This window comes from Stigmatopora nigra, chromosome 15, assembly GCF_051989575.1.
Source record: "Stigmatopora nigra isolate UIUO_SnigA chromosome 15, RoL_Snig_1.1, whole genome shotgun sequence".
NCBI classification, from domain to species: domain Eukaryota; kingdom Metazoa; phylum Chordata; class Actinopteri; order Syngnathiformes; family Syngnathidae; genus Stigmatopora; species Stigmatopora nigra.
In genome coordinates this window covers 5,493,437-5,506,709 of record NC_135522.1, presented here as the reverse complement: position 1 = coordinate 5,506,709, position 13,273 = coordinate 5,493,437, and the positions used below count along the sequence as shown (strand labels likewise).

General features: G+C 41.0%; 3 protein-coding genes across 3 annotated transcripts; all 3 read left to right on the top strand.

Annotated features, from left to right (window-relative positions):
• The first annotated feature begins 205 nt into the window (after window positions 1-205).
• gspt1l (G1 to S phase transition 1, like) lies at window positions 206-5,722 on the top strand. Its single transcript, XM_077735021.1, has 13 exons — window positions 206-679; window positions 2,106-2,357; window positions 2,789-2,822; window positions 2,923-3,000; window positions 3,115-3,295; window positions 3,491-3,645; window positions 3,755-3,895; window positions 3,979-4,072; window positions 4,198-4,278; window positions 4,363-4,536; window positions 4,618-4,707; window positions 4,801-4,969; window positions 5,056-5,722. The coding sequence occupies exons 1-13, from the start codon at window positions 487-489 to the stop codon at window positions 5,106-5,108; spliced, it is 1,695 nt and encodes a 564-aa protein (XP_077591147.1). The 5' UTR covers window positions 206-486; the 3' UTR covers window positions 5,109-5,722.
• A 537-nt stretch (window positions 5,723-6,259) lies between these two features.
• LOC144208866 (uncharacterized) lies at window positions 6,260-7,806 on the top strand. Its single transcript, XM_077734909.1, has 2 exons — window positions 6,260-6,812; window positions 7,280-7,806. Exon 1 carries the CDS (start codon window positions 6,269-6,271, stop codon window positions 6,803-6,805), a length of 537 nt encoding a protein of 178 aa, XP_077591035.1. The 5' UTR covers window positions 6,260-6,268; the 3' UTR covers window positions 6,806-6,812; window positions 7,280-7,806.
• Window positions 7,807-8,117: 311 nt separating this feature from the next.
• rrn3 (RRN3 homolog, RNA polymerase I transcription factor) lies at window positions 8,118-13,246 on the top strand. The gene is made up of 17 exons (XM_077735461.1): window positions 8,118-8,472; window positions 8,567-8,623; window positions 8,687-8,776; window positions 9,091-9,220; window positions 9,299-9,358; window positions 9,529-9,592; window positions 9,895-9,964; window positions 10,285-10,383; window positions 10,479-10,574; window positions 10,838-10,961; window positions 11,056-11,186; window positions 11,507-11,637; window positions 11,737-11,924; window positions 12,055-12,163; window positions 12,285-12,437; window positions 12,765-12,849; window positions 12,924-13,246. Exons 1-17 carry the CDS (start codon window positions 8,377-8,379, stop codon window positions 13,041-13,043), a joined length of 1,803 nt encoding a protein of 600 aa, XP_077591587.1. The 5' UTR covers window positions 8,118-8,376; the 3' UTR covers window positions 13,044-13,246.
• Window positions 13,247-13,273: the final 27 nt, after the last annotated feature.

Here is a 13,273-nt window from a genome sequence, read left to right as displayed (position 1 = left end):
AAATTTAATTCATTTTTATTGTATGCCAAAATTTGAAACAAGTTTTGATAACAAACTGTCAGGGAAAAATATACAAAATATACAAAGAACAATTATTTAAAAAATTTACTGCGAACAGGGTGAAGAGGGTCAAGGGGATGTGTAGTCTTGTTGATTTCACGTGCGGGCTTAACGTTGCTATCTGCAAAAATTTCCGACTTCATATCCCAGGTGTCATTGCGAACAGCACGTCCGGTTGAAGGGACGCACGAGCTCACGCGGACGCTCTCCGGGAGTGCTGAGTCGAATATCCTCTTTGGCATCTCCACCGACAGAAACCGGCCGCTATATTTCAACCTAGGGCGGGTTGAAAACATTCCTCCCCGAGTCGGAACACCATCTATCCGCCAAAGGTGTGGCCTGATCGCCGGGAACTGGGTGGACACTTAACGGAGCCCGAGAACTGCGTAGCTCAAATCTGACTGTAGTGAAAATTCAAAACCCACGATGGACCCGAGAGACACTGCCCCCGATTCCTGGGAACAAGAGGACGATGTGGAGGCCACGATCGACGGACAGCTTGATTCTGCTTTCACCAGCTTAAACGTGAATGCCAAACCCTTTGTTCCCAATGTGAACGCCGCCGAGTTTGTCCCGACATTTACCATGAAAGCACACCCGGAGCATCTCGATTCAACGGGTAAGCCGACTGTCACGTTGGGCACGGACGTTAGCAACAAGCTAGTCGTTAACATGAGCACGACCGACTGTACAGGTGCTAACCCTCGAGTTCCGCACACGCGTGTATCCCAACCAACGTGTCTTCTACTTTTAATTCACAACCATCAGACGTATAGTGACCTGTATTCTAATTATCGCCAACTCCCCAAGTTTAAAATTGGGTTGTGAACTGTTTTTCTGGAATTGTATCACTTTTCCTACGCGTGTTAAATGTCTGGTAAAGCCCAACCGGCATTAGCTTGTTAGCCACAAAGGCTAATGTAGCCGGTGTGGTTTCATGTGAGTTGGACCGCCCTGTTTTACTTAATTATACCGTTACTTCGTCTAACGGTGCGCTTTGTTGATGGTTGGAATTTAAAGCTAGGGAACTTGAAACGCTTGTCAATGTTGATTTTTTAAAAATCCAATTGATTCGTTTGAGTGAAAGCTAACCTTCTTGGACGATTGCATGTTGACCTTAGTATGATGTGACGTGGATATAGTGACGCATAAAGATTGATCGAGTCATTCTTTAAGGCCAGTCTTTAGGCGTAAATAGTTTTTAAAACGCTAATTACGCAATGGTCGACACAATACAATCATATGATGTCGTATAACGTGCAAATCTGCAGACCGGCCACAGCACTTTTTTTAGGGGCACTTCACTTGTTTTATGTTGTTTACTTATTTTCCACGGAGAGGGGGGAGGAATGTCTGTGGCAGCTCTGCTGTGAATTTCAACTTTGTAGACAAGCTAAACTCGTTCATTGCTATTGGCGGTGATAGATGTTAAACCCATTTGGCCTGGGGGAACTGGCATGAATCACTCACTACCACTCCTCCCAGTTCAAATAGAGTAGACTTTTTCAAATGTGACAGTATAGCAGTCACCCAGTGCCTATTCAAAAGTCCATTTAACTGTATGACTAATACATGTAAGAGTGGACTACTCCCTTATGAATAAGTATCACTGGACACCTTTGGGGTACACATTGGAATAATAGGACAGCTCTATATTTCACATGGGAGATTAGTCTCAATAGGGGTTCCCTACTGATCATTCACCCTCTTCATGTCCAATCATTAAGTGTTTTTCTTGCTCACAGGGCTGGAAGAGCAGATAAATGAATGTTGCCAGTGAGTTAGTTAAGCAAATCAAAATTTGTGCATGAAAAGATTAAGTGAAGACGTTAGCAGCTAAAGCTCCTGTGGTAATGGTCCCCCGAGCTTGATAAATCTCCCTCACTATCTGCTTTATTATGCACCATTCATTTTTACAAAGGAAAAATGCATGTAATTCCTCCGTATTGAATGATTATAGACACATTATGCAGGAATTCAAAAGTATAAAAAGAAAATGATTATTTTGATGAATTAGGGCTAATAAGTCTTAAATCTTTTCAAAGGTCCGTTGGAGAATGGCGACACGGAGATGACCCCAGAGGAACCATGGGACCAAAAAGAAGCCGAACCCAACGAGGAGGAGCCAGGAGGCGGGTGCTGTGGTGATCGTGGTCCAGCAGTAACAGCGACAACTGAAGAGATGAGGACAGACATGGTGGAAGAAGAAGAGGAAACGCCCGCGCCCAAAGGACCCATCATGCAGTCGGATTCCCCGAAAAAGGAACACATCAATGTCGTGTTTATCGGACATGTAGGTCAGTGCAATTAAATTATTCACATCATTTATGGCCATTGTGTTGATGTATTTTTAAGAACAATAGTTTTTACCAGGTTTCCTGTCGATGCTGTCAAAACACTCATAAATTGTCAAATTTTTCTAATGGTTGTAACTTTGACCACTGGGTGGTGCAAAATCAGAATTAACATAGATATCCTAACTAAGCAGTTAACTAATTTATTGTGATGAAAATGTTTGTATGCCAGAACAGTACATGGATCAGTTACCCAAAAAATGAATGTAACAATTATCTTATTGTTTGGACATCCAGCTTAATTAAATTAAACTGTCTATTAGAATTATTCTTTGTGCTGATCGCTTAACATGTTGCCAATAGTGGAATGAGACATGTTTTAGCCATTTTTGATCATTTCATCCAATCATACAACCATTTACTTTCTTTTTCAGATGCTGGAAAATCTACCATCGGCGGACAAATCATGTGAGTTGTACTATCTCTTTAATGGGGCACACATAGTGTCTCACTTGTGGATACAAAGACACAATATCTCACCTCATACTTTCTCTTTCCTTGCAATCAGGTATCTCACAGGCATGGTAGATAAGAGGACCTTGGAGAAGTACGAGAGGGAGGCAAAAGAAAAGAACCGAGAAACCTGGTGAGTGGTTGTGTCATTCATGTTAATTTATAATGTGGAAAAGTTCTCTCTTATGGTCGTATATTGTGCATATTTGTTGGTAAATGAGATTGCAACAACTTTGTCTGTCTGCAGGTATCTTTCTTGGGCTTTGGACACAAATCAAGAGGAGAGAGACAAGGGCAAGACGGTAGAAGTGGGCCGAGCGTACTTTGAGACAGACAAAAAGCACTTTACCATCTTAGATGCACCAGGCCATAAGAGCTTTGTTCCCAACATGATTGGAGGTGCATCGCAAGCTGACCTGGCTGTGCTGGTGGGTTTAGAAAATACTCCATCTTCAAAATTCAGTGTCTATCCCTATCAAATTTGCCCAACTCTGGAATTTTAGTCCAGTTATCTTACACCAATTCATTCAACTGCAATATTAAAATATCGGTGACACACATTTTTAATGTTCTTTGTTTTATAACATGTCCAAAGTTAAGAAACATTCTTTTCCCTTCTCCAGGTTATCTCTGCCAGAAAAGGCGAGTTTGAAACAGGTTTTGAAAAAGGTGGCCAGACGCGAGAGCATGCCATGTTGGCCAAAACCGCTGGTGTCAAGCACCTGATTGTTCTGGTGAATAAAATGGATGACCCCACAGTCAACTGGAGCCTAGAAAGGTATGTTAATTAATGAATGCTTGACTCTTTGGAGAGTGTTTGCAATGTCTGTCTTTTCTTGTAAAATGGCAATAAAAAGCATTCAATTCAGTTCTGTTTTATTACTCAGGTATGAAGAATGTAAGGAGAAACTTGTGCCATTTTTGAAGAAGGTGGGCTTCAACCCAAAGAAAGACATTCATTTTATGCCATGTTCTGGATTAACGGGGGCCAATCTGAAGGAACCCACTGATATGTGCTCCTGGTACACGTAAGTCGAAACACAGGACAGACAGACCCCACCCCCCATCCCGTTTTTCCAACTCTAATATTGATCCATATTTGTCATTGCAGAGGTTTACCGTTTATTCCACACCTGGACAGTTTGCCACATTTTAACAGATCGAGTGATGGCCCAATCAGAATGCCCATTGTAGACAAATACAAGGTAACACTTTACTTGTGTGGGTTGTTTACAAACATTAACAAGCTGTGCAACCTTGGTAATGTTTCTGAGATTTCAAAATGTTCAGCCTGGCGATAAACTTGAGATGTTTTCTTTGTCTATTACAGGACATGGGCACTGTGATTCTCGGCAAACTCGAGTCAGGCTCAATCGGCAAAGCACAACAGCTTGTCATGATGCCTAACAGGGTAAGAATTTAACTCGGTTCCTATGACGCCATTGTCGCTTCAAGACGTTCCTGTAACGTCAAATGTCTGTGTATTATCCACCAGCACGTGGTGGAGGTGTTGAGCCTGCTGTCCGATGACATGGAGACGGACGATGCAGGACCTGGGGAAAATCTCAAATTGAGATTAAAAGGCATTGAAGAGGAGGAGATTCTTCCTGGTTTCATCCTATGTAATGCAGAGAACCTCTGCCATTCTGGGCGGACCTTCGATGCCCAGGTCAGTTTGGAAGTGCCCAACAGATGCATGCATATGCCTATGTATCATTTCCTTTTCAAACCATGCTTGTTTCACTCCTAGATTGTCATCATAGAACACAAATCCATCATCTGTCCTGGTTATAACGCTGTCCTTCACATTCACACGTGCATTGAAGAAGTGCAGATTACGGTAAGTAAATAAATCGGTTGATGACGGTGATCATTGATTGTTGTCCTTTCTGAGTTGAAGAATACTGACTTTGGATAACGTTCCCTACTTCAGGCCTTAATCTGTATGGTAGACAAAAAGTCAGGGGAGAAGAGTAAGACACGGCCGCGATTTGTGAAACAAGATCAAGTCTGCATCGCACGTTTGCGCACAGCAGGGACCATTTGCCTCGAGACCTTTAAAGACTTTCCTCAGATGGGACGGTTTACCTTACGGGATGAAGGTAAAGCACATGCACTCGTTATGTACCTATTTAGTTTTATAGCTTGGGACAGTTGTACTCAATGTTTGATTTTCTCGATGTCTCAGGAAAGACCATCGCCATCGGTAAAGTGCTGAAGCTGATTGCGGAGCGGGACTGAAGACGCTAATTGGATAAAAGTCAGGTTGGAACTAACTAGGTGGAGCTCGGTCATAACCCGCCCAGTGTTGTCAGCGGCAAAGGCATCTCCCCCTGACGCCTACCTTCCATGTGTTGAAGATCAGCTTCACAAAAAAAGTGTTAAAGAGTAACCGGTTTTTAAGTCCGTGAAATCCAAGATGAAGTCCACTCAAGTCAGCTTTCTCATATTGAGAGCTCAGCTATGCCATTCCTGGGTTAGCCGGCCCTCCACCTACTAGATCTGCTCAATTCATCACATGATTTATTTTTTTTTTTTTTTTTATTTAGTTTTTTTTTTAAAAAACAATTCCATTTTTTCCCCCATTTTTTTTCCAAAAATGACAGAAGTTATATCTGTATAAAACGTGGACCAAGATTTTTGCTTGGAGTGTTAAATGATTGCAGAAATTTGCTGCAAAGATGTCTGAAAGAATTTCACAAATTGAAACCAAAATGTTTAAGATGGGGTACATGATTCCCTTTGCTTTTACCCAGTTTTTGGTTTCTTGTGTGGCGTTCTGGCTGTCTGCTTGAGCGTGCTCAAATGATATTAAAGCAAACAATTATGACAATAAAATGTTTGGAAAAAGCCTTCTCAAGAGCAGATTCACAATGCTGTGAGGGATTTTATATACCAAAAAGTTGAACAAATATTCATCTATATGTGAAAGACAAAACCTAATGCAGGTAAAAAATAACTTTTCAGGTAGTGTCTTTTAGGCCCCTCCTCTTCTTGGCCCAGGTAGGCTGTCCCCTGTAGTGTTGCCAGATTGACCAACTTCCAGCCGAATTGGGCTAGCATCTAAAACTTGACAGTGAGAGAAAAACGTTGGACAGATGATGAGTTAATGCTACTTTTGAGGTAATCTCTCGATTATCACAAATTCACTATTTTGATTTTTTTCAGCTATTATTTTTTTTGTTTAGTTTTCTTAAAATATGCGAGATGCACTATTTTCTTTACAGTGTTTCAGTTGCCTTTTCTATGTTTTCCTCTACTTTTGAGAAATTCCGTGTTTTTTTTTTTTTTTTTTTTACTGAGGGCTGGATAGAGTCTTCATTACCTGGCAACCCAGGTGCACTGCTGCCTCTCACCTGGCTCACCTTGCAGCCGCTCAAGTGTCACATGACACCGCTGCCATGGAACCAGCGTACCGGGGTCTGGGTCGCTGTGTTTGCTGTTTCTGGCTCGCCGTGGCCTTTGACGTGGTGGGACTGCTCGTCCTTCTCCTCGGAGTCTTTGTCGACGTCTTCTTCTATGACTTGCTCATCTACGCCGGTGCCATTGTCATCTTCCTCAGCCTCGTTTGGTGGGTCTTTTGGTACTCTGGTAACATAGAAGTACTTTCCGCCGAACTCGAGGATGACGTGGGACTAACCAAGAAGGACAAGGGGGGCATCGGCAAGGTGGTCCGGCGGCTCTCCAACCGCCTGGCCGGGAGCATTAGGAGCTCAGTGCGCAGGAACGGAGCCGCGGCGACCGGTAGCTTCAGCAGACAGGGAGGAGGAGGGCGGAGGTCGGCAGCACATGTGGCTGCGGCTCCACATTTGGAGCAGGTGGTCGTTGCCCTGGCGACCCTCAAGCCCATTGATGAACGTTTACACACTTGTGGCTCTTCGGTGGACAACGATGATGTGGAGATGCCCTCCACAGCTACAGAAGGTGCACCCACGTAGTGGAAAGGTAATCACTCCATGTTTGTTTTGAAATTCAGAATATCATTTTTACTATTTTAGATTTCAGCATTAGGGACAACAAACAGTCATATTGTGAGAGTAAAATCAAAATATCACAGGAAAACTAATCTTTTTTTTTGTGGTTGTGCTGAATACTCTATTGTAGTGACTGCCCATGCATGCTCAAATTGTTAGCCATGGCCTTTGACATTATCTTTTAATTTTACATTTATGGCTAAAGTTCAAAATAATGTGCCATAGAGCTTGTCATCTATGTGATTTCATAGCATATCCAGGATCCTAAGCACCTTACCACTCTTAAAATGTGTGCTTTGTCAGTCACAAACCACAAAGTATCAGTGGCTAATTATTAACCATTGTCCGTTACGGTAGCAGTTCAAACAATTGAAATTTGATACTACATACTTCCTTTATAATGGTTATGAGTACATAACTTTCTTGCTTTACTTGCAGATACGTGAATCCAGTTCTGCCCTGAAGAGTTCTCCATTTGCACGGGGGACAATTTTTCTTTTATTCCATTTTTTTTAAAATTTTGATTATCATTTTTACAACATCCATTTATGTATGAATTTAATTGCACTTGGCAATGAACTAATTTTCGAAATCTACACACCCCATTAAATATTGTATTACTTTATTTTAAACAGAATTGGTAAGTTTAGTTTGTTTTTGTTTGTTGCAAGATTACTCAGGTTGCCAATTAAAATTAAAACATATTGTCATAGATATCTCAGTCCCTTTTGAATATTTTTTAATCACAATGACTATAATAATATATAATATCAAGCAAACATAAAAATGATCAATAGTGAACAAAAATAATACTAATTCCCTTGTTGAATCATGTATTATTTTTCACACTTCTGTTTCTCTCAGTTGTTTAGTTTTCTATTGTGATAGTGGTTTACAGAGATGAAGAAGTGTTCACATAAGTCACTTGGAAACAGCCCAATAAAGGCTGCCCATTCCAAAGGTTGCTGATGATTAACGTCTGTTATCATTCTAGGTGGGAACAAGGAAGCTGCTGCATGTTTGACATATTTAGAGTATTATCATAACCAGTGCATGTATTTCACATCACCTAATTCATTCTATTTTATTTTATTATTTTTAATTTAAAGTAGCTGAAGAAACAGCTAAAGAGTTTATAAAATAAATTAAACTCAAATGGATCCTGAAATAATTATTTGATTTTATTCAAAATTATACTCAAGTGCTCATGTAAAATTTGCATTGGTGCTGTTCCTTTTGAATCCACTAGATGGCCCCCATCGAGTCGAATTTCGTAGTTCGACATACCAAATACGTTCGAAGAAGAAAACGCCAACCTAATGCAAGATGGTAGACGCCTCATGTGCTGTTTTAATCGCATGATCTTTCAATCTACAAATCCTCATCGACATTGAATCATATTATTTCAAAACGGTAAAACATTTATTCCGTATCAGGTGATTGCGTCATGAATTCCTGCAAGTTTCGAGGGGCTATTCTTTTTGAGACGCTAACCTAGCCAAACGAGTACTCGTTTGGCTAATTACCTCGAAAACATGGATATAGAAAGTCGTGATTTTCTTAACACTCCTCCTTTTAAGACAGTCCGATTTGGGGGAAGTGTCACGGAAACTTTAGCCAAGTATAAACAGGTGAGTAGTAGTCGATTGTATCTTAGATCATAAATCATGCCGTTGAATTCGGTGTTATGCGATATGTAATGTGCGGTGAATTGTCTTTGTGAAGGGGGACTTGAATGACTATGAACTGCTGAAGCATCAACTGGCAGATCCTGAGATAAAGGTATTGTAATCGAGAAGTTTTGCTTTGGTTTTGCCACCAATGCTATGTTCTCTCTCCTTATAGGATGCACAGATTATTACATGGATCCAAGAATTGAGGAGTTGTGTCACTCAGCTCACCAAAGAACATGAACAGCTCATCTACACTGTCTTGGTGAGTGCTAATATTGCTTTTTTAATGTCCATTCCATTTTGACTGGGAGAGCCCCCAGTCAAATTGGATTGGAAGCCTCTCACCATCATGGCACAGAATAATGATCCTTGACATGGAGGTTAATGAGTTAAGATGACCAGTAACAAAAGATCCTTAAAAATTATGCAAAATTGTATATTTACAGCATATTTCATAATATTTCTATTGACACTTGAAACAAATCCTGCAGTAAAAAAGTCAAACAAATCACAACAAAAACTGCTAATCGGCCTTCCTACATACACTAACTTTTCTTGTTTGCATGCATTTTGCAGAGGGTTCCATGGCTGGGGCGGAGCCAGGCAGTTGCGGACGAGTACATGGCCTTCCTTAGCAACCTGGTTTCCGCACAGACCGTCTTCCTCTGCGGATGTCTCAAAATGGTTGCCTCCCACTTTATACCAGGTATCCTTTTTTTCAGCTCACCATATGTTCAATATCATTTGTGCGATATGGGAATGATTTATGTGTGTTTGCTTCTAGCGAGAGTAGCCATCTGTGAAGGAGGAGTGGAATTCTCAGATTCGGATGATGAAGGCGAAAGTATGTATTCTCCTTATTTTGAATCAACTTTGTACCGTACATGCTCTATATTTTGAGAAGAGCTATTGAAATGATGTATTCACTGGACTATAAGTCGCAGCAGTTTTTTCTTTAAACGTTATTTGTAGTTGTTGCATGAATTAACATTGTACTATGCAATTACTTTTCAGATCTTCCCCGAAAATTCAACCTATGCCATCAGGCCTTGCAGCTCATCGCCAGATATGTCCCATCGTGAGTTATTTACATAATCATTTCAACTTGCAGTTGGTTTTGTTATTTTATTTTTTTAACCTTCTTAGGGCACTCATTGAACTCATCTGTTGTCATAATAACACTAGACATCAAATTCCTTTTAACTGGAAGTGGAGAATACATAACATTTTTTTAAAGTTCTTAGCTAAATGCATATATGCATAAATTGACTTGACATCCACAAAACTGCAAGTTATTGTCCATTATAGTAGCCACTGTTCCTGAAAGTGTTGAATTTGTCACTGTACTGGTTAATGGTTTGCTTTTTTTCTTCTTCTCAGAACAAGTCATTTTCTGGTGCCTATTTTGCAAGACCGCTTTCCTTTTGTTCAACGGTCCTCCAAAACCCTGGTAAGAAATTGAAAAATATATTATGCATTTACAAATGTTAGTCACCCACCATAGTCTATTTGGGAATCCTGTGTTTATCAAAGATTGTTTGCTCATGCAAAAGACCATGTCAAGAATTGGGAATATAGCTATTTCTCACTTTAAAAGAAATTAATTTCAGCTGATCTCTATATTGCATTTATTTTTTTATTTATTTTTTGACAACCAAACAACTGAGAGCCAGGGATAGAATGATGTTTTTTTAATTGAATCCTTTTATTGTCATTATACAAGGAGATCTAAAACTTTCACTACATTATATTGTTTGCTTCTCTCCGCAGGAATGTTATGTTCACAACCTCCTGAGAGTGACTGTTTATATACCAACTATTCGACGAGACGTGCTGGAGATTGTCGTGGGACAGATGCTCAAACTAGATGTAAGTGCTTTTACACTGCTGTCAACTTGATCAAAATTGACATCCACAACTCCTAAATATATTGACTGTCATGTCGACTCCCAAACTTGTTTTAGGTCAGTGCATCGCGCTCATGTATTGAAGAGGCTGAAGAAGATGCATTACAAAGCCAGCTGGCAGGCAGCTCCACCGAAGAAGCCCTCTTTGATATGGTACGTAACATTTATTTTATAGCATACTACTGTTTATAGAATATAAAATAATTTGGTCTGTGTGATCAGGCACGTAATGCGCACACACTTCATTTCCTGATGCAATCTACATCAATGAGAATATGATGAAATTTGTTTTGACTTATTTAGTAAGCCATGAGGCAGCAGAAAATACTTGACTAATTATTGCAGTAGTTGGTTTAGTGTTATTATCTTCATAATACCTTTTTATGCATGTGTGGTTTATATATATTTCTTTACAGGATGAGGACCTATCGTCAGATCAGCCCCCCCGTCTGGGAGTCACAGCACACCCAATGGCCGAGAGGCTAGATTCCCTCATGAACGTGTTGATGGCATACATCAAAGATATCTGTCACGTAAACGGTACTGCTTTATTTTACTTGACCACATTGTGCAATCAGAGTCCAATGTCAATGTCCAATTGACTTATTTTGCGTCTTGTCGTCTTCTCTCGCAGGGACTCTCCACACAGACAGGACAAAAGAACTGTATCGGGACATCTTGACCGTGTTTGACAAGTTGATCTTGCCCACACATGCCTTGTGCCACGTCCAGTACGTGCTCTTCTACCTGTGCAGCTTCAGACTGGTGAGTACACTCATTTTCTACTCCAAAAGGGGCCCGATACCATGGTTGTTTTTTTCGCGGGAAAAAAAGCCTTACTATACTATGTCGTTTTTTTGTGTGAAAAATAGCCTTACTATACTGTCGTTTTTGTGAATGACCTAATTTTCAATGCTCGTGTAGAAATGTTTTCTTCAAGAAAATCACATAGGATAGCTTATTTGATCATATTTAATGATTCTTATTATTTGAAAACAAAATACATGTTTTATACAGCCATGACGAACCTCGACAATCAGCTTCCGTATTCTAACTTGAACGTTTTATTGCATGTGTCTCTGCAGGCCTTGGCTGAAGCTTTCCTGGAGCACTTGTGGAAGATTCTGCAGAATCCATCCCAGCCCGCCGTTCTCCGCCAAGCAGCCGCGGGCTACATGGGGAGCTTTCTGGCCCGAGCCAAGTTCATCCCTGTGCTGTAAGTATTTTTTTTTTGACACAACCTCGCCTTCGCCAACGCCGTTCAAGTGAGCCATTTGAAATGGTGCAAAGACATGCGCACATTTGTCTCCTGCAGCACGGCACGAGCGTGTCTCGACTTACTGGTCCCGTGGATCCAGCGCTACATCGACAGCCAGGACTCCAAAGAGCGGCAGGCCTGCTGTGACATCAGCCTGCACGGACCTTTCTACGCCGCCTGCCAGGCTGTCTTTTACATATTGATCTTCAGACACGGAGCCATTTTGGCAGGCAACATGAAGAAAGGTATGCAAGCCAATCACTTTGAGGAATATCCCACACACAGTCACCCTCTAGTTAACATGTTGGATATAAGTATGCATGTAAAAAGCAGAGCAGAATGTCTATACTTATTGTTCTTTGTTTATTTTTTTAGGCTTGGAGTACCTTCAGCGTTTAAACCTGGAAAGAGTGGTCATGTGTCAACTGAACCCGCTTAAAGTGTGTCTTCCTGCCGTCGCAAACCTCTTTGCCGCCATCACCAGGTACGCCCTTAACCCTCCTTCCTCCATCAATTTTGATGTTTTAGTACATCTGGTTCTGTGGAGAAAATCCTTACATCTAGCACAACACCCATTGTATACCCTGCTGTTGTTGTTGTTTCAGGAAATATCAAATTGTCTTCTGCTACACCATCATTGAGAGGAACAATCGCCGCAATCTACCTGTGGTGAGGAGCTCTGTGGGAGGCGACTGCGTGAGCACCAACACCAACCCACTGGATTGCTTCTTTCCCTTTGACCCCTACATGTTGAAAAGGTACATGTTAGACTTTTATAGCAAATATGTTAAACTTACTCAGAAATCCCCAACTAGCACAAAGGTGTAAAGTTCCTTGCTGAATCAGAAAACAAAATAACTGCTTTCACTAATCTTGTTAAAGCATTACATCAATTGTAACACCACCATTAGATTAGTGGCATTTTCATTGTTGCGACTGGATTTCTAAGTAGTGCCAGATTGTAACACAAGTGGATTAACATGCCAATACCTCGATTTGTAGACGGACAGCAGCACCCCTGCGGCGCTGTGACATTTTGTTGACTTTGTGTTCACAATCACTGACTGCAATTTTGTTACCTGCAGGTCTGGCTTGCTCATAGAGCCACTCTATCAGGTGTGGGAAGAGCCTGCAGACTCGGAAGTGGTTAACACTAAGACACTCCCACAGGTAAGACCTACTTGACATTTTAAAAGAAAAATGTTAATGTGACTAAACATACCGTACATTTATGCCCCTGCCAGGATTCAAAAGAAGACGATTTCCTCTGCGGGGAGGGAGGCCATGCTGACGCCATCATCGGAATAACACCTAGCTCCTTGGACTCGAACCCTAATATAGGTTCACCCCCCGTCACTTTCTAGAGACATTGATTGTAGTTAAGTTACACGCAGTCGTGACTAACTAATGATCTTCAATGTGTCCTGCAATTTTACCCTTCCAATGCCCAAATGTTTCGAGTCATCTCCAAAAGAGGGAGAATGCTTCCATGAAGTGTTCTAGTCTCCTCGATAATGCTTTGAAAAAACCTAAGGATATTAGGTCAATTAATAAAAGGAAAAAACTACATTACCATTACTTCTTATCCTTCTTT